Raw genomic sequence first — 23,211 nt, forward strand, 5'->3', positions numbered from 1 at the left:
CATTTATATTTATTATTCTGGGTACGTGAGTATTATGGATAAATGCATATGTGGGTATCTGAACATTTATGTATGTATTTATATATGTATATGTGGATGTAAATATATTTGAATGCATATATTTTAATGCGTGCCTGCTTTTCAAATGCAACTGGGTGGAATGTCAATTTGAATTAAATCAGAATTCAACGTCATCACAATTTGAAGGTTGTCGTTATCAATAATACATGTATGTACATATGTATGTACTTATAAACATATACATATATATATATATATATATAAAAGTGCATACATTTCGCTCTTCAAAATCAAAAGTAACTTTAATTGCGTGTTTTCAGTTAATTCCATTAAGTATTTTGTTGGCATGCCCTTAAGTGGGAGTCACTCATCGGGATGGTCTTTGCGGCGTTCCACTGATAATTGCCTGCAAATTCTTATTGCTTGTTAAATGAAGTGTTGAGTTCTCTACTTCTTCTTTATTTTGCAACTACATGCTGAATGATTTTAATTGAATAATTGCTAATTTCAAGTAACGGGTGATTTTTTTGAGGTTAGGATTTTCATGCATTAGTATTTGACAGATCACGTGGGATTTCAGACATGGTGTCAAAGAGAAAGATGCTCAGTATGCTTTGACATTTCATCATGAATAGACTTACTAACGAGCAACGCTTGCAAATCATTGAATTTTATTACCAAAATCAGTGTTCGGTTCGAAATGTGTTTCGCGCTTTTTTATCGACAAATTTTGTTCAGCGATGAGGCTCATTTCTGGTTGAATGGATACGTAAATAAGCAAAATTGCCGCATTTGGGGTGAAGAGCAACCAGAAGCCGTTCAAGAACTGCCCATGCATCCCGAAAAATGCACTGTTTGGTGTGGTTTGTACGCTGGTGGAATCATTGGACCGTATTTTTTCAAAGATGCTGTTGAACGCAAACGTTACGGTGAATGGCGATCGCTATCGTTCGATGCTAACAAACTTTTTGTTGCCAAAAATGGAAGAACTGAACTTGGTTGACATGTGGTTTCAACAAGATGGCGCTACATGCCACACAGCTCGCGATTCTATGGCCATTTTGAGGGAAAACTTCGGACAACAATTCATCTCAAGAAATGGACCCGTAAGTTGGCCACCAAGATCATGCGATTTAACCCCTTTAGACTATTTTTTGTGGGGCTACGTCAAGTCTAAAGTCTACAGAAATAAGCCAGCAACTATTCCAGCTTTGGAAGACAACATTTCCGAAGAAATTCGGGCTATTCCGGCCGAAATGCTCGAAAAAGTTGCCCAAAATTGGACTTTCCGAATGGACCACCTAAGACGCAGCCGCGGTCAACATTTAAATGAAATTATCTTCAAAAAGTAAATGTCATGAACCAATCTAACGTTTCAAATAAAGAACCGATGAGATTTTGCAAATTTTATGCGTTTTTTTTTTAAAAAAAAGTTATCAAGCTCTTAAAAAATCACCCTTTCACCCTTTATTTTATAATGCGTCCCCTATTAGTGATATATGTATGTTCTGATACATATGTATGTATTATATATTTTGAAAATATTCGTATGCACATCCATCTATTTGGATTATTTATTAATTATACACCAATGACTGTGTTTTCCGGGAAACTTACACATACAATGTTGGGTATAAGAGTATATGGGTTTGTACTGATGATGAGTATGTATTGTTTATAAAGATTACAGTTACTGTTCACTCAGCTGAGTTTACTGTAATTCTGTCCTCATTTAATGTTTGATTATTTCCGCTGTTTATTGATTTGATTAGTGAGTAAGCAATTAATATCATTCTCCTACATTTTCAGCTGTAACTTAGTGGTGTACCTAAATAAAAGCGCTCGCTAAATAAAGCGGCAACTTTACGCCGTATGCTCACTTAAACTCTAAATTTAGTACAAACAAGTAAGGAAGGACTAAGTTCGGGTGCATTCGAACATTTTATACTCTCGCAACCATCCATCCTACCCGAGGCTTATAGCAGAGTATATGGAAAATTGGTTTAGGCATGTTTGTATTGGTTCAAAAGGAGATTATTTTGAAGACGATCTAGAGACTTGTATTAAAAAGGTTAGTTTTAAAAGTGCGGGTAAAATTTATTCGTATGTTGAGTCTGTTAAAATTTAGTCTTTAGAATAAGCTGACTAGTTGAAATTGGTTCACCCAAACAAAGTAGGGCCACGAGGAAGATGAGTACGGCATTTGAAAGAATTGCTTACGTTTGTCGGAGATCCTATGGACTAAAGTGTGACGAGCTGAGTCGTTTCAACCATGTCCATCTGTTTATTTGCGAACTAGTATCTCAGTTTTTGAGATATAGATCTGGAATGCATACCTCCTTTCCATCACCAGTAAGCTGCTCATTTCTCGGAACTGCCGTTATCGCACCTTTAAAAGGCTGAAGTTAGTATTTTTTTCTTGTTGAGAAGTTTAGTAGTTAAGTTCTATGTTCCAATATGTTTAAAAATGTGATTTTCAAAAACGGGTGGTATAAAGGGTGAGCCATCTAACGTGTTAAATTTGAATTATCTATATTTCGACATTGGAAACGTCAAATACCATTCTGAAAGTGACAGATATTCAGTAAAAAATCTAAAATTTACGAAATGGGTCGCTATTCACTCGAAAAGAGCCGTCTACAGTTCGCAGATTGGGCAGAAGATCGTTTGACCGAGTATGGTAAATTTTACCGAAAAATCATCTTTTCGGACGAGGCTCATTTCCACCTCGATGGTTACGTTAACAAGCAGAATTGTCGCATTTGTGGCGCAGAAAACCCGCACGTAATCGTCGAGAAGCCAATGCACCCAGCACGAATCACTGTATGGTGCGGATTTTGGTCTAGTGGAATCATCTGCCCATTTTTCTTCGAAAATGAAGAAGGAACCGCAACCATCAATGGTGAGCGATATCGCGCAATGTTAACCGAATTTTTCTTCAAGCAAATTGAAGAGGAAGACTTGTACAAGTTTTGGTTCCAGCAGGACGGCGCTACGTGCCATACAGCAAACGCTACACTCAATCTTTTACGCCCTATCTTCGAAATTTAAAATTTTATATGGCCCACCCTATTTTATGTCTTCATAGTATCATTTAAATAAAAGAACATAAAACTCCACATCTTTAAAACCAAATTTTTAATTTCGCAACAGTTAATTACCGTAAAATTCAAATTATCGATAGTTAGTGGTAATAAAACTAACCTCAATTAATTTTCGTTAATTACAACCATATGTTTTGAGACAACTGTTTTCTCACTGCAAATTACTGAAATGGTTAAAATGAAATCTTGCCAAAATAATAATTGAAATAGTTCAAAGTATGTAGAGATTATTAACGGCGTCACGTAAGATCACAAATAAAAATTGTAAACCATTGGTTTTGCGATCGCGGGATTACTTTTCTATTTACAATTATTCAAATCTATTAATTGAAATTCGACAAGTTAAGGGTGATCCATTTCCTTACTTAAAAAAAAAGCACAGAAATTCGAAAGAACATTATTTGATGTTTATTTTTTGAAGATTATCTCTCTCAAATGCTGGCCGCAACTACGTCACAGATTAACCAACCGTTGAGTCCAATTTTCGTTTACTTGTTCGAGCATTTTGACTGTTAACTGGCGATGATGTTTTGCTTGGAGCAAACCTGAAACCTGAAAGCCTGAATCAAAACGGGATTGTCCGCATAGACTTTAGAATTTACATATCCTCATAGGAAAAAGTATAACAGTATAACATATCACGCGATCTGGGTGGTAAATCGTTTGGCACAAAACATGAAATTGTCTGCTCACCGAAGTGGTCCCTCAGTAATACCCTTAGTTTTTTGCGATGTGTGGAAAGTGGCGCCGTCTTGTTGAAACAAAATGTCGCCGAGATCATGAGCTTTAATTTCAGGAATCAAATAGTGGGTTATCATGGCGCGATAACGAACGAAAGGTTACGTTCTCATCGGCATCATGTTTGAAGAAATATGGACCGATGATCCCACACACAAAACCGTTGGATGAAATGGCAGCTCTTGAATATCTTCAGGTGGCTCTTTGTCCGAAATGTGGAAATTTTGCTTATCTATATTACCATTGAACCAGAAATGGGCCTTACGCTGAATAAAATGTAGCTCGAAAACGTCAGATCTTCTTGAAACTTTTTAAGAGCTCATTTAAACGAAGCGATGTCGCTTAGGAAGGCCAGCTCTTATACAAGCTGTATTATGAACGTTTTCAATTTCAGATCTCGGTTATCCAATAATGAATGCTGGGTCTCAAGATGGGTATGCGAATAGTACACTCAGTACGCCGTTTACAGAACGTGACTTTTTGTAATAAAGTTGAACGATTTGTAAACGTTGTGCAGGCGTTAGTCTTTCCATGTTTAAACACAAAACGATATTAAGCAAAAACAACATGACAGCTATTTAGATATTTTAGTAAATTGCGATTTACAACTTTAGTAATTTGTGTGGCTTTTACGAATGTACTAATATACGTTATTTATTATTCGAACTCATTTAAAGTGTAATTACAATTTTTAGATTGCTGATATGAGCATATTTGTACTGTCATGCATGTGTACAGTTGTGCGGAAATTAACAGCAATGACAAAAAAATTGTCACTAAATTCAAAAATATATTCTATAATTAAAAGTTTAAATACTGATGCTAATGGCAAAAAAAACATAGAAGGAAGAAAGGAGAATAGCTAATGGCATAGAAGGTTTTACGGTAATTTCAAGCTACCCAGTCAGTGAAAGACACAACGTTACTGGCTTATGTTTCAATGCCTGAAAGTAAAGTATTAGAACTGAGTTTTCTGCGCATTATATGAAGCAAACTGCCCAAAAAAAAATTTACTGGAATGATTTTATGAATGAGTGCACGTGATTGGTTTCAATGAAGTTGCAGACCCTTCAACATGTCGCCGCTACCTGAAACCGTAAACCATAAGTCATTCACTGTATTAAATTAATTTTGACGTCAAAATACATCACTGAACTCAATCAAAATGATAAATAATACTGAAAAAAACTTGCCATTTAAATAGCCCGATAAGATATGATAACTGCTCGGCATTTTGGTATGCAAAAAATAAAGTAAAAAAACAAAAAACGAAAAATTTATATTTTAGGACAGTTCCTAATGTAAAACTACTGAAATATCACGGCGTAAGCATAATTGCTCAAAAACGTAACGCGCCAGCTGTAAGGTTTTGGGAAGCATAATCTTAAAGCACTGAGGTCTGTTATTCCCCAACTTGTGCATGGAAGGTTAAGAAAAATATTGTCTTCTGAGAGAGCAAGTGTAGTGAGTGATTTTATCATAGAAAGTTCAAAAAAATCCATGTTATTATGGCAAATACTAGCAAGCCTTTAAGTTTCACTGAAAATTCTTCTTTTTTTATTTCCCTGAATAGGGGTTTTAACTTTGCCACCTAAAGGAACGTCAGAGACCCTACAAGTTATATACACATATATGAGGTATGACAATTAAGTAATGAGACTGATTCCATAAAAACCGTATATTTGAAAATTATTCTACAACTCTGCCATCCCCTTCAAAGTAGTTCCCTTGGGCAGCTATACAGCGATTCCAGCGCGTTTTCCATGCTTTGTAACATTTCTGGAACGCTTCGACTGGGATGTCCGCGAGTACCCTCGTCACGGCCGCCTGGATGTCCGTAATCGACTCAAAATGGGTTCCTTTGACCACCGATTTTGTTTTAGGAAACAAAAAAGTCACAGGGTGACATGTCGGGCGAATAAGGCGGCTGTTGCAACACGGCGATCCCTTTAGAGGCCAAATACTGAGACACGCTGAGGGCGGTGTGGCACGGCGCGTTGTCGTGATGAAGGATCCAGTTACGAGCGATGTCTGGGCGCACCCTGTTGACTCGTTTTCGCAATCTTGCGAGTACTTGGTTGGTAGACTTGATTCACAGTTTTCGCCGGTGGAACGAATTCTTTGTGGACGATTCCACGGTTATCAAAAAAGGTAATAATTATCGTTTTCACCTTCGACTTGCTCATGCGAGCTTTTTTCGGGCGGGGGCGCGCGGAGACAACCATTGTGAGCTTTGGCGTTTGGTTTCCGGGTCGTATTGGACTATCACCATACACTCTTACAATTTTAGCGTACGTTTCCGAAGCTGTTTCGCCCAATCTGGCGCAAAATTTTATCGCGACGCGTTGCTCTTGATTTCGTTTTTCCATTTTCGTGACGAGCACTATAAACACACGTCTACTGAACTTGACGCAGCTGGCGAACTAAACAAGTTAGAGCCATGGTACATATATCATGGGAGAGGAGAGGGATGCAGAAAAAAGAGAAATGAAATTTCAAGGTCACAGGTTTACCACAAGCGCGGCAATAAAATCAGTCTCATTACTTAATTGTCAAACCTCGTAAATGATCAGCATGATGAGCTGTGTCAACTTAGCCATGTCCGTCTGTCTAGCCGTCTCTCTGTATATATGTATGCGAACTAGCCGCTCAGTTTTTGAGAGAATGATTCGAAATTTTGCATTTTTCCTCTTCTCACCAAGAAGTTGCTCTTTTCTCCTATTTCCGACTCCGATAACGTAAAGCTACCATAAAAATTGAACGATCGGAATCAAGTGCAAATTTGCCATCAATTATTGTCCAAAGCAACGCTGCACTTTCCGAGGAAGTTCTTCAGATCAAATCATTATAACATATGTATATATAGATAACCGATTGAAGTTCTCATAAGGTTCTTTTGTAGTTGTTAGGGGTATTTCATTATTATGATTTGCACAAACGCTCGAAGAGCTCTTACGAGCAATGCTCAGCACAAATCGTTCGAAGAGCATTCACAAGCAACGCTCAGCACAAAATTGTCTTCACGCACCAACGAGCAATTTGAGAACCTTTCTGAACAATTTGAAGAATTCAAACTGATAGCACATCAAACACTAACCCGTATGTATATGCCTATGTAATTAGCTATGTTTTAGGGAGTTCTCAATGCTTTATGGTTTGCCGGCGCTCAGTCACGAGAGCATTAGTTACGAGCTTCTTATCACAAATAGCTGCAGTCAAAAAGTCGACAGCGTGGAGTGTTGGCGCTCGCAGGAGATATCGCAGTAAGTCCTCAGGCATGGAAGTGATAACGACAGTTCTGCGCCACCAATAACTGCGCTGTTGGGGAGAGTGGGGGCAAACGTCGCTGCTTTTCAAACTCAATGTATATGACTTTGTTGTATAGTTTATCGCATCTTTTAGCGGGTATGAGTATGTAGCAAATACGTGGGTAACCACTTATGTAAGATTACTTTTGTTTGGGAAATTTTTGTGCGGTTGGAAATAGGTCTAAAGACTTTTTGCCAAATTGAATGATCATTCATTGCTTGTCATACATATAGCTACTATATACGAGTATACATATGCATATATAGCCGGCCAAAGGTTTTAATTGATCGGAAAATGTTTTACTAGTTCATTCAAAACACTTTGTTTCATATAAACATCATTAAAATCGAATTAAGGCTACTTTAAGAAGAAAATATATCTCTATTTTTCGACCTGAATAGTTTATGCTGAAAGTTCTTATATCGAAACTTCTTTTATTTGACAAATTATCTGTCATATGTTGATCCTTGCCTTAAACAACAACGGATGACAGATAATTTGTCAAATAAACGAAGTTTCTATATAAAAACTTTCCGCATAAACTGTTCCGGTTGAGAAATATAGATATGTTTTCTTTATAAAGAAGTTCCTACATAAGAACTTGATTTTGATCGTTAAGATTGTATGATAATTATATGCTATAGTAGTACGATATTGGCGGTTCAAACAATTAATAACTTCTTGAGGAGTAAAAGATTTGCGGAAAACTCCAAATCCATATCTCAAAAACTGAAGCCTATAAGCTGAGAGGTTACAAACTTCATTTTTCTTACTAATCAATATCTGATCTCATCAATATTCGAATACCTTTATCTATTAGCTACGTTCTGTAACTTCCAGATCAATACAACCTATCAAAACCTAAAATTTAAGTGATTACCCTCGTAAAAATTTGTTTTTGTTATTAACGGAATTCGAAAGCGAAAATAGAAATTACACATGTTTTTCAGTTCGTCCATAAAACACGATAAAGTGTGGCCTTCTTTACTCGAGTTGTACGGCTAATCGTTAGTTCGCTTTAGGGCTCCCCTCAGTTGGTTTTAGTCAACCGCAAGTTATCGGCTAGCTAGTGTATTGTGTGAAACAAAATTCTTAAGTTACTTACTAGCATCAAAATAGTTACTAATGGAGTTATATAGTTTTATATAAAACTCGCGTTTTATATTTCCATGTCTTGAAACATACATACAAATATGCCAGATTGCATATCGTTTTGTAAGAGAAGAAACATGATTAAAATTGAAAGATAGTGTCATTGCAATAATATCTATCTTACTTGGTTTTTTTGCTTACCAATTTTTATGGAAAATACGTGTGTTTACCTATATATTATTATTAGTCAGCGTCTCATTCAGCAAAAACGCTTCGGGGTGTTGACAACGGCACTTTTCGCAAAGTGATTATTTATTCGAGTGAATAACAAGTGAATTTAGTGCAATACAGGAAATATAAAGTTATGCTATGCATTTTTATTGTTTATAAAAGTAATTGCATACATTTTTAATAAATAACACAGTAAAAAATTATAAAAAAAAAATTTATAAAAAAATTTATAAAAAAAAACGTGACGTTTGGCTAATGAATTGACAGAGAAGGAATAAATATACGAAGAGTGCAACTGAAAAGCAAGTAAGTTCAAATGTGAGATTTCCGTGAAATACAATAACAAGAATATACATAAATACAGTTATACAGAAATACAGTTTCAAGTTTTCCTTACAATAACTTGATTAGGATTGGTCAGTTTTTATGGCAGCTATATAATAAAGCCGTCCGATCAGAATAATATGGTCGGAAATTTAAAAGTTTCCTTGGACAATAATATTTGGTCGAATTTCGCGAAGATATATTCCATGGGAAATAAAAAAGTTTTCCTTATGAGAACATGATTTAATCGGTCAGTTTATATGTCAACTGAATTCCATCGCAATCCGATATCGGTTCCCATAAATGAGCAGCTTTTCTTTTCAAGAAAAGGACATGTGAACATTTTCAGATCGATAAATCGACTCATCAGTACACTACTTTCGAGTACTTAAGAAATTATCTTAGTGTGAAATTTTCAAGAAATCGCATAGTAAACACTATAATAAACTTTCCCTCAAATTTTGAAATCGAAGTTCAAATTATTACGGTCGCTACAGCGCTTCTTGTAGAAAAGGAATAGAGTGGGGAACATATCAACTCCAATCTTTAAACGCGTTTTTCTCAGAATGGTTTTTTTCAAAACGGTTTCCACTCTCAAAAGGAAAGTTTTGAAGGTATCTAGTTCCAATTTGGAGGGAACATTTTTAACGTCATTCGCTATCGCGCTATGGAAGCTTTATTTTTTTTGAAATATTTTTATTTTTTTCTACGAAAACTGTCGATAAAAGGGTTAAATTCGATACTTTTTCTTCAAACTGCCGCCATTAGTTAATTTCAACACTATAAAAAAATTGCGAAATTAAGTGATTTTTCGGAGGATCACACTGAGACGATCCCTTAAGACAGAAAAATAATTAGAAATGAAGAAAATATATTAATTTAGTCTTCTTAGTTCCCACATTTTCTGTCGTTGTATCTGGATCCTACGAAGAACCTTCTGTACGGCCGATTTTATACTAATTTTTCTGAAATGGTCGAACAAAGAAAATTATAAATCAAACCAATCTGAATAATATCTATAGGATCTTTAGGCCTCAATGTCCATTTTCCGTTGTGTACAATTTCTAGAAATAAAAATTAAAAAATGTTGTGGTCGAAAATATGACTTTAGCCAATCTATCTGTCGTATATACATACCTATATTTTTGACATACAAAAATAGTTATTGCAACGAGCCAAGATACTAAATTCCATTTATAAGTTTGCTTCTGAAACTCAGTGTCTTCTCAGGGTGGATCATCTTTTATGTCGCTATGTATGACATACAATGTATCATCACAATTTGATTCCGGATATCATATTCCCTGTCAGTTATTCGTGCAGCTATTTGAATATTTTCCTAGAGACGTACGTTACTCTTTTGTAACAGAGTATTAAACATTTTTATTAATATATGCTAACGACATAAAGCTTTTTAAATCGTATACTTCCACTAAGTAAAGGTGTTTGTTGGAAATATACTGAAATAATTTGGTTGCTATGTGTGAAATGGAATGATTTCCATTTGAATCTCAAAAAATTTAAGAGGGTGTGCTTTATAACGGTTGATCCAATTAGTGGTACTTTTTTCAGTAGCCTTTTTTGACAGATCTCCCGTGAGTCGTGTCAAGCTGTCTTGTTACGGCCTGCTGAGCGCACTATTCGCAACACCATCACCCAGCTTGAGACCCAGCATTCATTATTGGATAATAGTCGACCGAAAAGACCACGTCCAGCACGCTGTAAAGAAAATATAGCTGAGAGGGTACCCTGGTACCCTGGAGAGTGGATTCGGCGCGGTTCGCAACAACTCGGACTGACGTAAGGAACGAATTGGCGCATTTGGGACGAAGAGAAACCTGAAGAGCTGCTATTTCATCCAGAAAAAACAACGGTTTGGTGTGGTTTGTGGGCCATTGGAATCATCAGATGAAGAGAAACCTGAAGAGCTGCTATTTCATCCAAAAAAAGCAACGGTTTAGTGTGGTTTGTGGGCCATTGGAATCATCGGTCCACATTTCTTCAAAAATGATGCCTATGAGATTGTAACCGTCAAAGGCGACCGCCGTTATCGCGCCATTTAACTGGTTATTTGATGCCAGAAATTGAAGCTCATGATCTCGGCGACATTTTGTTTTAACTAGACGGCGCCACCAATCAATAGATTCAGTTCGGTGAGCAGATAATTTCACGTTTTGGGCCGGTTTATTGGTCGCCAAGATCGTGTGATATCACACCGTTAGACTTTTTCCTGTGGGGACATATTATATAAAGTCTAAAGTCCATGCGGAAAATCCTGTTTCAATTTAGGCCAAGACACAACGCGTGTCGTTCGCCAATTACCATTCGAAATGTTCGAACGAGTTATCGAAAATTGGACTCAATGGATGGATCATCTGGGACGTACCCGCGGCCAACATTTGAGAATGATAATCTCCAAAAAATAAATCCCAAAAAATGTTCCTCGAAAGATACATAATAGACATTCTCCATTAAATTTGAAGTCTCTTTGCTTTTTACTAACTATAGAAGAAGTTTTTAACTTTGTGGATTTCGGATGTAAATTGATGTTTTCAAAGCATTTCAAACCAACTCATTAGTTTTAATGTTTATGTACTGATATAAAGGTTTATGTATGTATAACAGTATTTGCTATAAAGTCAATATTGTTTCAAGAAATCGTTTCGGCGCAATTAAATTTCCGCAGCAACTCCCCCCAGACCCCTCCACAAGTCTACTCTCAACAAATCTCAGAAGTGCCCATTTATGTTTGGTTTATTATTATAGCAGTACATCTTTCCCATAATTTTAATAGCATCATTAAAAGATGCCATAATTGGTTGTTCCAAAAAACAATAAATTTTTTTATCAAAAGAAGAAGACAAAAGTATTCTTAACTAACAGGTTACTAGTGCGGCGTCTTTATCAAATGATTGCATGTAAGTCTTATCGAAAACTTCGCTTTGATTGGCTTTCGCTGCATTCCAGTGTGCAAAGTGGCAAAGTTATATTTTTTACCAACGGAAGTGTTTAAAAAACGATCGTATCATCACATGTACGTACATGTGTTCCCCGATATTTGCACGTGTTAAAAATAATCAAATTATAAAGAAGTGTGTGACTGTCGGAAGGAAATGGATTGTTGCTTTTTATTTGAAGGCGATAAGTTTTTTTCTGATAAGAAAGCTTCAAGTCTACAGAACGCTTTACTTAACATCATTACGACTGTGTGTACTCATTAAAACTTACCATTTATGTGACAGAATTGCAATAAAACTTGATACAATAAATGTTATTTGTATATTTGTATTCTTATCTCGCATGCAATTAAAAGATTTACGACTTAGGAAATACTATTATAACAAAGCTTTCGCAATATGGAAATATAATAATTTGGTTTATCGAATGGTATTCATTGCGTTTTTGGCTTAAAATTCGGTCACAATCGTGGCTCGATGTGATGGTGCAATATTATCACCTAAATCCATGAATTGTTCTTCCAATTTCGGCCTTCATCGACTGATGTTCTCAAATATAACTCTTTATTGACCGTCTGTAGCTCTGAATAAAATTCATGATGCACCAAACCACGAATATCGAAAAAAACAATGACCATCAACTTGCTCTTTGAGCGGCTTTGGCGTTGTGTTTTTGTTTTCTGCTCCTTTTTTCCCTTATTCCCTTCGTGAACTCTTGTCTCGTCAACAGCTAAATTGGTTTCCATGGATGTGGGATTCGCACCATCAAACATATTTAAAGAAACCTGTTTAGGTACCTTTTTTCAAAAAAAAGCAATATCAGAAATTTTTTGTGAGAGCAAGAACTCGTTTCATACCCAAAATATCCACAAATAATCAATTGAATGGACTCGCGAGAGATGCTGAATCTCTTGCCTTCTCTCGTAACACTTGCCTGACAATTTTTTAATATTTTCATCAGTTGATGATTTTGAAGGTCGTCCAGAACTAGGCATGTCTTCAACGATTTCTCGAGGGTTTTTGAAGGCTTTTTATCATTCGTAGGCTTGTGTTTTTGATAAAACTGAATTACCGTAAGCGAGTACCCACCTCTAATAACTATTCCGCATACGAAATTTGATTAGAAATACTAAATTTTATTAGAAATACAAAATTTGAGACTAATTCCTTGTTAGATATTTTTATCCATTTTAAAAATCGCAACGCACTACTAAAGTCTTGGCACTAAAATTTCTATATTTAAATTTTGTTTTGTGGTTTAGTAAAGCTTTTTAGACTAGTATTGACAGAATGTAAACAAACGTTATCTCATATTTGACACCTTTGATCTATATACTTGTCTGTCGTCGTTCAGTATTTTATCAGAAAGCATTTGTTTACACTTGAGCTACACCTAAGATAAACTTAGATAACTTAACAGTCCCGTTAGTTTTTTAACGCTTATCGTAATATACATATTTCTACAGGTACATATATTCATTTTTATTTAGCTCACAATACTTACAAGAGCCAAGAGTCGACTTTTACGAATTCATTGATAATAAATTTTGTTTGCAAACTTATACTCGTACTAGATAGTTATAAGTAGTTTAATGTTTCTTGCAATATCAGTCAATATACAGGTATACTCGTACTATATGTATAAGAGAGTATATTGGTAACAAGTTTCTTGTAACCTACATATGTATCACATAAATCCTATTGGTTTCAGGGTTTGTCCAGCAATTTTCAAAGATGTGTCTTCAATGAAAGAGCTTTATCAGAGACACATGTTGATTTAGTTCAAAGCTCTAACTATAATGTATAATCAGAAATAAATAAAGAAACATTTCTGGTTACGAAATTTGTATTAAAAACTATTTAATTTAATATTGTATGATATTTTATATATTTCCAAAAATATATGTGATGGCTAACAAAAAAATTCTTGACCTAACCAAAGTTCAAACCCACAGTAAGTAATTGCACATATTTTGACAAGTAAAGGTGAGCCATATACAATTTTAAATTTAATAAGTCAATAAAAAACGGCTTGATATTTTTCAAACGTCTAACATGTATTTAAAAGGTTGTTTTATGAAATTTACTTGTGGAAAACAATTTCGGACAAATGACCACCACGGCTGAGTTTACAGTAGCTTATCCGATCCACCCAATTTTGGAGTACTTTCTCGATGGTTTCAGGCCTTATGGCAGCTACAGCAGCTTGAATCTCGTACTTTAGATCTTGAATTGTTTCTGGGTGGTTGGCGTAACATTTATTTTTAACAGCTCCCCACAGAAAATAGTCCAACGGAGTTAAATCGCAGCTTCTGGGAGGCCAATTCACATCACCTCTTTTGCTGATTATGCGATTTTCGAAGATAGGGCGTAAAAGATTGAGTGTAACGTTTGCTGTATGGCACGTAGCGCCATCCTGCTGGAATCAAATATTGTCCAAGTCTTCCTCTTCAATTTGATTGAAGAAAAATTCGGTTAACATTGCGCGATATCGCTCACCATTGATGGTTACGACAGTTCCTTCTTCATTTTCAAAGAAAAATGGGCCGATGATTCCAACAGAGCAAAATCCGCACCATACAGTGATTCGTGCTGGGTGCATTGGCTTCTCGACGATTACGTGCGGGTTTTCTGTGCCCCAAATGCGACAATTCTGCTTGTTAACGTAACCATCGAGGTGAAAATGAGCCTCGTCCGAAAAGATGATTTTTCGGTAAAATTGACTATCCAATAGTTTTCAATATTTCCCAGTTTTCTTCTAGAGAATAGCGACCCATTTCGTAAATTTTGGACTTTTTACTGAATATCTGTCACTTTCCGAATGGTATTTGACGTTTCCAATGTCGAAATATAGATAATAAAAATTTAAAACGTTAAATGGCCCATCCGTTGTATACCGGGCTTTTCTATATGGATGATACGATTTCTAAGTATCGTTTCGGCATATTTTAATATGTCATGATCTGTACATTTTTTCATTATATTCAGTAATGTTTAAAATTTCATCATGGAAAGATATACACAAGATCAACGTTTACAAATTACTCAATTTTTAGTATCAAAATAATCGTTCTCCAATTGAAACTTTTCGTTCGCTTTTGTCATTTTATAGTCGTAATAATCGTCCACCTGTGCTCAATATGTATTCATTGAATTGTTGAAAATTATGACCGTATGTTTTCTTAGCATAATGTTCTAGTGCCAATAAGACAAATATATAGTCGAAATAATGAATATATTGCCGTTTTTCAGGCAAATATTTTTGAAGTCCGCAATTTGTCGATTCCAAGATGTTCTCAAGAATTGAAACTATTCCTAACTACAACCTGGCGGATTTTGAAAAAATATTTGGGTTTGCATCCATATACAATTTTTCTCACTCAAAAACTGAGGCCATTGAACTACCGTAAACGTCTTGAATTTGTTGATTTTGCCTTGTAACAACTTGTAAACGATAACGACTGTTTTTAAGGAAATCATCTTCTCCGCTGAGGCTCACTTTCAACTGAGTGGTGCGGGAAATAAACAAACTTAATTTTCTGTTGCGAAAAATTCATGAAGAGCCATTACATTCACATAAATTGACAGTTTGGTGTGGTTTTTGGTCTGGTGGAATCATCGTTCTGTACTTCTTTCGAAAAGATGCTGATAACACCGTTACTGTCAATGAAGAGTCGTATAGCTTGATAATCACCAACTTTTTATGGTCGCAATTGGAAGAAGTTGACTTTGACAACATCTGGTTCCAATAAGACGTGGCTACGTGCCACACAGCACTTGCACCAACTGAATTATTGCTAGAAAAGTTTGAAGATTCGATTATTTCGGGAAATTCTGGTATCGAATGGCCTCCAAGAAGTTGTAATTTAACAGCATTAGACTACTTCTTGTGGGATTATTTGAAACCATTGGTCTTCTACAATAAATCAGACTATCTTCATGCTCTAGAAGTGAATATTGAACGTGTTATTCATGACATACGACTTGATTTAGTAGAAGAAGTACTCGGAACTTAGGATTATCGAACTCGTTCCTGCGAAAGAAGTCGTGTAGGCCATTTGAATGATGTCATGCTCTAGAAGTGAATATTGAACGTGTTATTCATGACATACGACTTGATTTAGTAGAAGAAGTACTCGGAACTTAGGATTATCGAACTCGTTCCTGCGAAAGAAGTCGTGTAGGCCATTTGAATGATGTTATATTCAGAAATTAATAGTATCGATTACTTGTACTTCACATTAAATAAAAAAGGTTGAAATTCTTTAACAATTATTGTGTTTTTTTTTTTTTAAGAAATCTTATCAGTCTAAGTGGACAACCCGGTATTTATGCAAAATAAAATAAAACATTAATCAATGTGTTTCCAGCTGAAATTTGTTGAATATCGAAAAACGACACTTTGGCTTTTTGAGTGAAATTGCAGCATTTAAAAAACGATCGACCGATGCAATAGCCAACATTTCGGAACTGAATTCAAGCATGGATTTTTTCACATTATTGATAAATATCATGGCAAATATATTCTTAAGTTTATTCTACTGTTAAAAAAATTTAAAGCATTAGAAAGTAAATTGTATAGGTATTTACAGGTTTCTTGATTTCAGTGATGTCAAAGAACAATAATATTGATTTGATTTCTGAAACAGCTTTTAAAGGCAGTTTAATGAATTAATGGCAATTATCAGTTATCAAAATTACTGAAAATATTTGCTTAACAGCAGACCTTAGTGTTTTTGCAGCTGATTTTGTAAAATTTTTTTAACAAATGTCGCCGCGGGTCTTACGAGTTGAGCAGTGCAAAGAACAAAATATACAACGACTGTTTCAGTTACTCAATGTCAGCATGAAGTTTCTGATATTCTTCTGTTTATTTGTAGTCGAGGTCACTGTTGTTATTGGCCTGGTGTTCTGGTGCACCGTGTCAGTTTCGTCTAGATTTGATTAATCTTCAATGCTAGTGATTTTCATAATTGTGTGCTCTTTAGATATTCCAACTTGCTATCTAGAACCCGATCAGGGTTGGTCTGGATTGGATTGTAGAGGTAGCATCAGATGGTACTTCAATAGCAGCAATCAGCGTTGTGAAAGCTTCTATTACTTTGGTTGTGGCGGAGGCGCAAACCACTATTGTACGTGAGAAGCTTGTCGGCGACATTGCGGTGGCTTATCATGAATACGTAAATTCCTTACTTTCTTGAGACTACTTAAAAAAAAAAATAATAACATTAATATTTTAAGGCAAGCGATGTGCTCATTTGGTCCAAAAACCGAAGTTTTTATAGCTCAAGACAATATTTGGGTATTTTTTGTAATATAACATTAAGCTGAAAGGAAACAAAACAAAAAAATTAAAATATTTAATAACAATAACATAGACTAACTGTATTGCAGCCTTTATAGTGGTTATTTCCTTGTTAGATTTAGTAAATATTTTATCACTTTATTAACGCAATTTGCTTACATTTGAGATACGTGTATGATAAGTTATCAATTTCATTAAATTTCAAACAATTCACCATGATTTACTTTTACTCTTTCCTTTTTCGATTTCATATATGTATGTATATGTATGATATATTTGCGCTATCTCAGTCGAACGAAGCATAGCATACCATCGCAGAGCTCCATCACAATTAGTAGAAAAAGCTCAACAAAACATTTGGCAAAAGCTCTCAAACTTGAAGTACTTTACGGTAAATAGTAAAATCTAGCGCTACAAAATCAAGTTGGAGATCGAAGTCTAATAAAGTACAATAACCAAGCATTAGATTAGGATATAGAACTATAATTTGATATAAAATATCGTAGTAGAAAGAGGCACCTAAAAGTTTGAAAAAAGTGGGCGTTCCTCTCCAATAGTTTTAATATACATAACTCTCAAACCTTTCAACCCCAAAAAAAAAATCGCTCCAAAAAGTACTATAAGGAATTCTACCGACTGTGTTTAAATGAAGAAAATCGAAACATAACCCCTCCCACTCCCTATATAACGGTGTTGTTAAGACATCTAAAATCGCGATAAATCAATAACCAAACACTCCAGAGACATTACATTTTACCAACGAGATGGTATTAGACAGCTTTGTAAGAGCCAGGATCAAACTTGAATAATGGGTGGGAAATCACATATCTCGGGACCTGCTAGATCGATTTCAACCAAATTCAGTAGATGCTAGTATTTTACCATTTCCATGTCACGGTGTAAAAATATAGGAAATCGGAGTACAACGGCGCCTTTAAGGTATGTGATCTTATGACCACAAATTGACCAAATCGAAGCAAAACTGTTCCAACCCGTACCTATAGTTGATTTTTGACAAAAAATATCGGATAATGTATGAGATATATAATTCAAATTCATTAAAAATCCTTTCCTGACAATAATGACAAAAATGGGTTGAATAGGATCAATACAAGGACTGATTTTCTTTCACCGCGACTATACTTCGGAGCGTGCGCACACCGACTGGATTCGGTAGAGGGCGTTCGTTGCTAACGAACGAGTGGCTGGTCAGTTGTCTCCGCGCACCTGGAGAGTCTGGACAAACATATTCGCGCGACATGTTGCTGTGAGTGGTGCAAGCCGAAAATGTAGCGTTAGTTAGAGCAGAGGTACGAGATTAAATGTTATGTGAAACTCGATAAATCTGCGACAGAGACGCTTGATATGATCAAGCAGGCTTACCCAGATGTTGCTTTAGCAAGAAGTTGTGTGTTTTGGTGGCACTATGCCTTTTTGGAGGGTCGGGAAGAGGTCGCTGATGAATGACCAAATCCAAAGTGAAAACGATGCTCATTGCCTCTTTTGACATCAAAGGCATGGTCCACCATGAATTTGTTCCTCCTGTACAAGCCGTCAATGCCAAGTTTTATTTGGAAGTCCTCTAGAGACTCAAACGAAGGGTCCATCAAGTCCGACAAGACGTTGCAGCCGGTTGGAAGTTGCACCACGGCAACGCCGTGGCTCACGCCGCCTTTCTCGTGAACAGCTTCCTAACCCAAGCCTGCATTCTAGCGCTTCCGCAGCCGCCCTACAGTCCACATGTGGCCTCCTGGACTTGCTTTCTTGCCTGAAAAGGCCGATGAAAGGCAAGCAGTTTAAGACGACACAGCAGTTCCAAGCACCATGCACCTCGGCTCTCAAGGCTATTCCGGAGCATCACCTTCCGTTATGCCTTGTATGCTTGGAAATTGTGCTGGCAGCGCTGCATCGACGCAGAAGCAGCCTATTTTGAAGTTTTTAAAGAATTGTAACGATTGGTTCAATAATTTTTTTTTAATTGACTCAGTCCTAATAATTTCCGGACAAACTCTGTATCTAATGTAAAGATTTCGAAATTCCGGCTGCCTTTTTTTCGTAATAACGGTGTATCTTTGTGCTCAGAATGAATAAAATCGGGTGAAAACTTGCTGTAGACCCCATATATCCAACAAGTCTCAAGTACCTGAGGTATTGTCACGGCTTTAATCCTTGCAAGTTGCAATAATATAATTTGTTCGGTTACACCCGAACTTAGTCCTTCCTTACTAATTATTATATGTGATGCTTTTATGACCAGGTATCCGTATGGATGATCCATGTTTTCCATGCAAAACATGAATATATTAAGTGTTGAAGGTTGGTATTCTGTATTACGGAATCTAAGAGTTGTTTCAAAGTGAGAGTCATGATTGTTGCGGCACGTGTTATGAAAGCTTTTTGTACATTTTCTTCGATTTAAATATAAATAAGAATTGTCTCAGCAAACGTCAGCAAATATTTAGGTATGTGCTCAATAAATATATTTTGCTGCTATTAAAACGTGGCTCAGCGGTAGTTCTATGAACATCAGAACAAATTTTTTAATGCAGCTGAATTTATATGTACTATATGTATATCCTATGAACAGTAAATATTCTAGTGCAATACTTGTCCTATATTATTTTATCAGGTGGAAGTAGCGTGCCGTAGGGCAAATATTTTTAACATACATACATATGTTCACCCAGCGAAATAAAAAAGCCGCTCTCAAAATAATTTGCGATTTTGATGTTTAAAGTGAAAAATGTCCACTGAAACTTTTAAACACCACTTAAATTTAATTTAAAATTTTTTTTTAGTTTGATTTTATAATGTTTGTTTCAGAGTATTCCTTGCTTCCTACCTTTATTGGCGTTGACAGCGCTTATGAGAACATGACCTAGTCTGGAGGATGGAGTCATGTGTAGAAGTTCACGTAAGTGAGGAAAGTTCTCTGATCGTCATTCACTTGAGAGTGGCCAGAAACGATTCTTTTACATATGGCTCGAGCACGACTTACGGTCTTTGACCAAGTATCCGCTGGGTAGCCTAAGAACATCCGTTTGAAGGCGAGCTAAGTGAGAAGGCGAAACAGCCTCGAATGAGAGACCCCCCTTTTGTGGTTGTTATTGGATTTAATTTCAGTTTTCGTTAAAATATTACTTGTTAAATTGTGACAAACCAATGTCTTGATGTAAATAATCGGTATTTGAACCGTTAAATAGAACCAGAAAAAAAAAAACGTGAACTTCGTCACGCTGATCATTTATATATACTTTATAGGGTCTCTGACATTTCCTTTAGTGTGTTACAAACATCGTGGTAAATTTAATATACCCTGTTCAGGCTGTAATTATAGACGTGATGCTGCCTCAATATTTATATCAATTTCCCAACAGGTTTTAGTGTAACATTCATTGCCATTTTTGTTGTGGCACGTACTTTCGTGTTATTTTAAGTTTTTGTAAATTCAGCATTATGTCTGTAATAACGGTTTTGCTGTTTTAGAACCACTTTTGTCACGATTTGCGTTTAAATAAGCGTTATTTAGACAACCTTCAGCACAAAATAGTAACCTTGCTTAAGCAAATGTTTGTAAAAAAATGTAATTTGACATACAAACGAACTTGACTGCCAAGGTCTGTAACCATATTTTTGTTTACTGACTTTTCAGAGAAGTTTTGAGCTTACGTCTGATTCGAATCGATTTACTGATATTAATATACTAGGGCGAAATAGAAACTGGTGTAAAATTTTAAGAGCAGCCAAAATATATATATATTCGTAGGCACAAGAGCCTGCTTTACAGCAGAAATTATTTGTTAAACCTCGTTACTTTTGACATATAAAGATAATGGTAAAAGTCTGTGTTGGTATATTCGGTTTCCGGTTTTCCGTTGAAGGGCTACTTTGCGACCAATTTCTAAATTAATTTCCGTCTTATATATATATATAATGCAATATATGAATCTATGTATGTATCCATTTGTTCCAATCCTTTGAATATGGCTCCATAAATAATATGAAATAATAACCTATTCTCAATATGCTTGAAAGCATTAAAGCTTATTTGACGTACACAACATACATTATCTATATTTCTATTTAAATAACTAGATATTTTTGGGATTTTTAATGATTAAATTCTTAATGCGAGTTTTTTGTATTATTTCCAGATAATGTGAACGCTTGAAACAGTATGTAGTCCACACAACCTAACCAAAGAACCTACAAGTCGTTATTTATTAAGAAATCGTCGTGATACTTTTAGAAGATAAGTGGACGCTGGAGATATCCAACATATATATTATAGTTAAGGAAACACATTTTTAAGTCAAACAAATGACTGTCAACGGGCTGCTAGGACGCTCAGTGCTAACTGATGGTAAGCAAATTCTAATAAAATAAGAATGAACGATAACCGCAATACCTTTGACAGATATATTTTTGCAGCATAAAAGTGTATAAAAATATCTAAATCTTAACTTTGATCGGTTAGTTTGTATGACAGTTATATGCTACCTTGTTTTTTAACTGACAAATTATCTTCACTAAATTTGGTACGGATTGTTCCGCCCAAGACACAAGCAGTTACCTACAATATCCGCATATGAAGATAAAATATCGTTTCTTCTTAATAAGTAACCAAAATTCACCATGAAATTGTTTATAACCAAAAAAAAATGAAGTTTCAAAAAACTAGAAAAAGGTTTTCCGTTGGATGCAAACCATTGGTCGGTTACGTAATAAGATAAATATCTCCGCTCCGCTTTTTTGCTTTTTATTCAATGCTTTATAAAAAGTGTTACAGTGACCGGATTTAGTTCAAATATGCGCCGTTTCGTTCGATAATCTGTTTCCATCTAGACGGCAACTTCATACAACCCTTTCGTTGAAGCCCCAACCTTATTTGCGAAGAACTCGGACAGCCACTTTTCACAAGCTTCTTTGAGTTCAACTTTACACCAACAAGGACGTTCGCCATGAACAGGAACAGGTGGTAATCACTTGGCGTTATGTCCGAGCTATATGGTGGATGCGATAAAACCTCCCATCCGATGTCCCGTAACTTCTGACGAGTCATCAACGAAGTCTGTGGTCTGGCGTTGCCCTGGTGGGACACTACACCCTTCCTGTTGGCCAATTCTGGACGCTTCTAGTCGATCGCGTGCTTCAAGCGGTCCAGTTGTTCGCAGTAGGTGGTACAATTAAGCGTCTGGCCATATGAGAGCAGCTCATAGTGGATGATTTCCTTCCAATCCCACCAAACACACAGCAAAACCTCCCTGGCTGCCAATTCCGGCTTGACCACTGTTTGGAACTATTCACCGGTCTTCGACCCCGACCGTTTTTGCTTGATATTGTCGTATGTGATCCATTTTTCCTCGCTAGTCACCATTTGCTTCAAAACTGGGTCGAGTTCGTTCCGTTTCAGCAGCATATCGCAGGTCAAGAAGGTTTTTTTGCGTCAAATCATGCGGCAGCCAAACATCAAGCTTTTTTGTGTACCCAGCCTTCTGCATATGGTTTAAAATGGTTTGGTGACTAACTTCCATCTTCTGGGCGATGTCACGAGATGCCACATGCCGGTGTAACTCGATGTTTTCCATGATTTGATCGGTATTCATCGTCATAGGTCTTCCGCCGGCTGGCTTATCCAAGGTCTTGTTTTCACCCCCTCTGAGTCGTCGAAACCTTGTCTCCGCAGTTCGAAGTCCCCCAAAACACCATTAATCTCACGGAACGTTTCTCTTGCGGATTTGCCTTTAACGAGGGAAAACTTTAAAATAGCGCGAATTTCGGCGTTAGTGGACTTCATGTTTACACGTCTATAACTGTTGAACACAATATCCAAACTAATATAGCATAGCGTCGTTTTGTGGGTTATGTCAAGGCCTTTCAAATATGTATAGTATTGCCAGATACGAGCTCTGTAGCGCTTTATACATAGCCGCGAAATTCCAAAGAAAAAATAAAGACGGAAGGGTGATATTTGATACGTATAACTTAATAATTGCTATAGCTTTGGTGGAGCCGAAGACAAAGTTTATTGTTTTCCATATTTTGAAACAAAATCTAATAAACGGACTATAATTTTTCGAAACAAAAATATGATATTGTAATACGTTTACGCATTTTTATAAGGTACATT

General features: G+C 36.1%; 1 protein-coding gene across 7 annotated transcripts in view; it reads left to right on the plus strand.

The window, feature by feature from the left end:
- Positions 1-23,211, plus strand: part of LOC105225670 (glycoprotein-N-acetylgalactosamine 3-beta-galactosyltransferase 1) — a 90,557-nt gene that overhangs the window by 13,405 nt on the left and 53,941 nt on the right. For 6 of the 7 annotated variants that reach the window (XM_049461911.1, XM_049461915.1, XM_049461924.1 and 3 more), the window contains one exon: positions 21,236-21,444. In XM_049461911.1, the coding sequence (XP_049317868.1) occupies positions 21,402-21,444 (43 nt within the window). In that variant the 5' untranslated portion in view covers positions 21,236-21,401. Of the gene's footprint in view, positions 1-8,211; positions 8,802-21,235; positions 21,445-23,211 lie in introns of those variants that run through there. The other variant, XM_049461917.1, reaches the window with a different exon arrangement.

Source organism: Bactrocera dorsalis, chromosome 1, assembly GCF_023373825.1.
Source record: "Bactrocera dorsalis isolate Fly_Bdor chromosome 1, ASM2337382v1, whole genome shotgun sequence".
NCBI classification, from domain to species: Eukaryota; Metazoa; Arthropoda; class Insecta; order Diptera; family Tephritidae; genus Bactrocera; species Bactrocera dorsalis.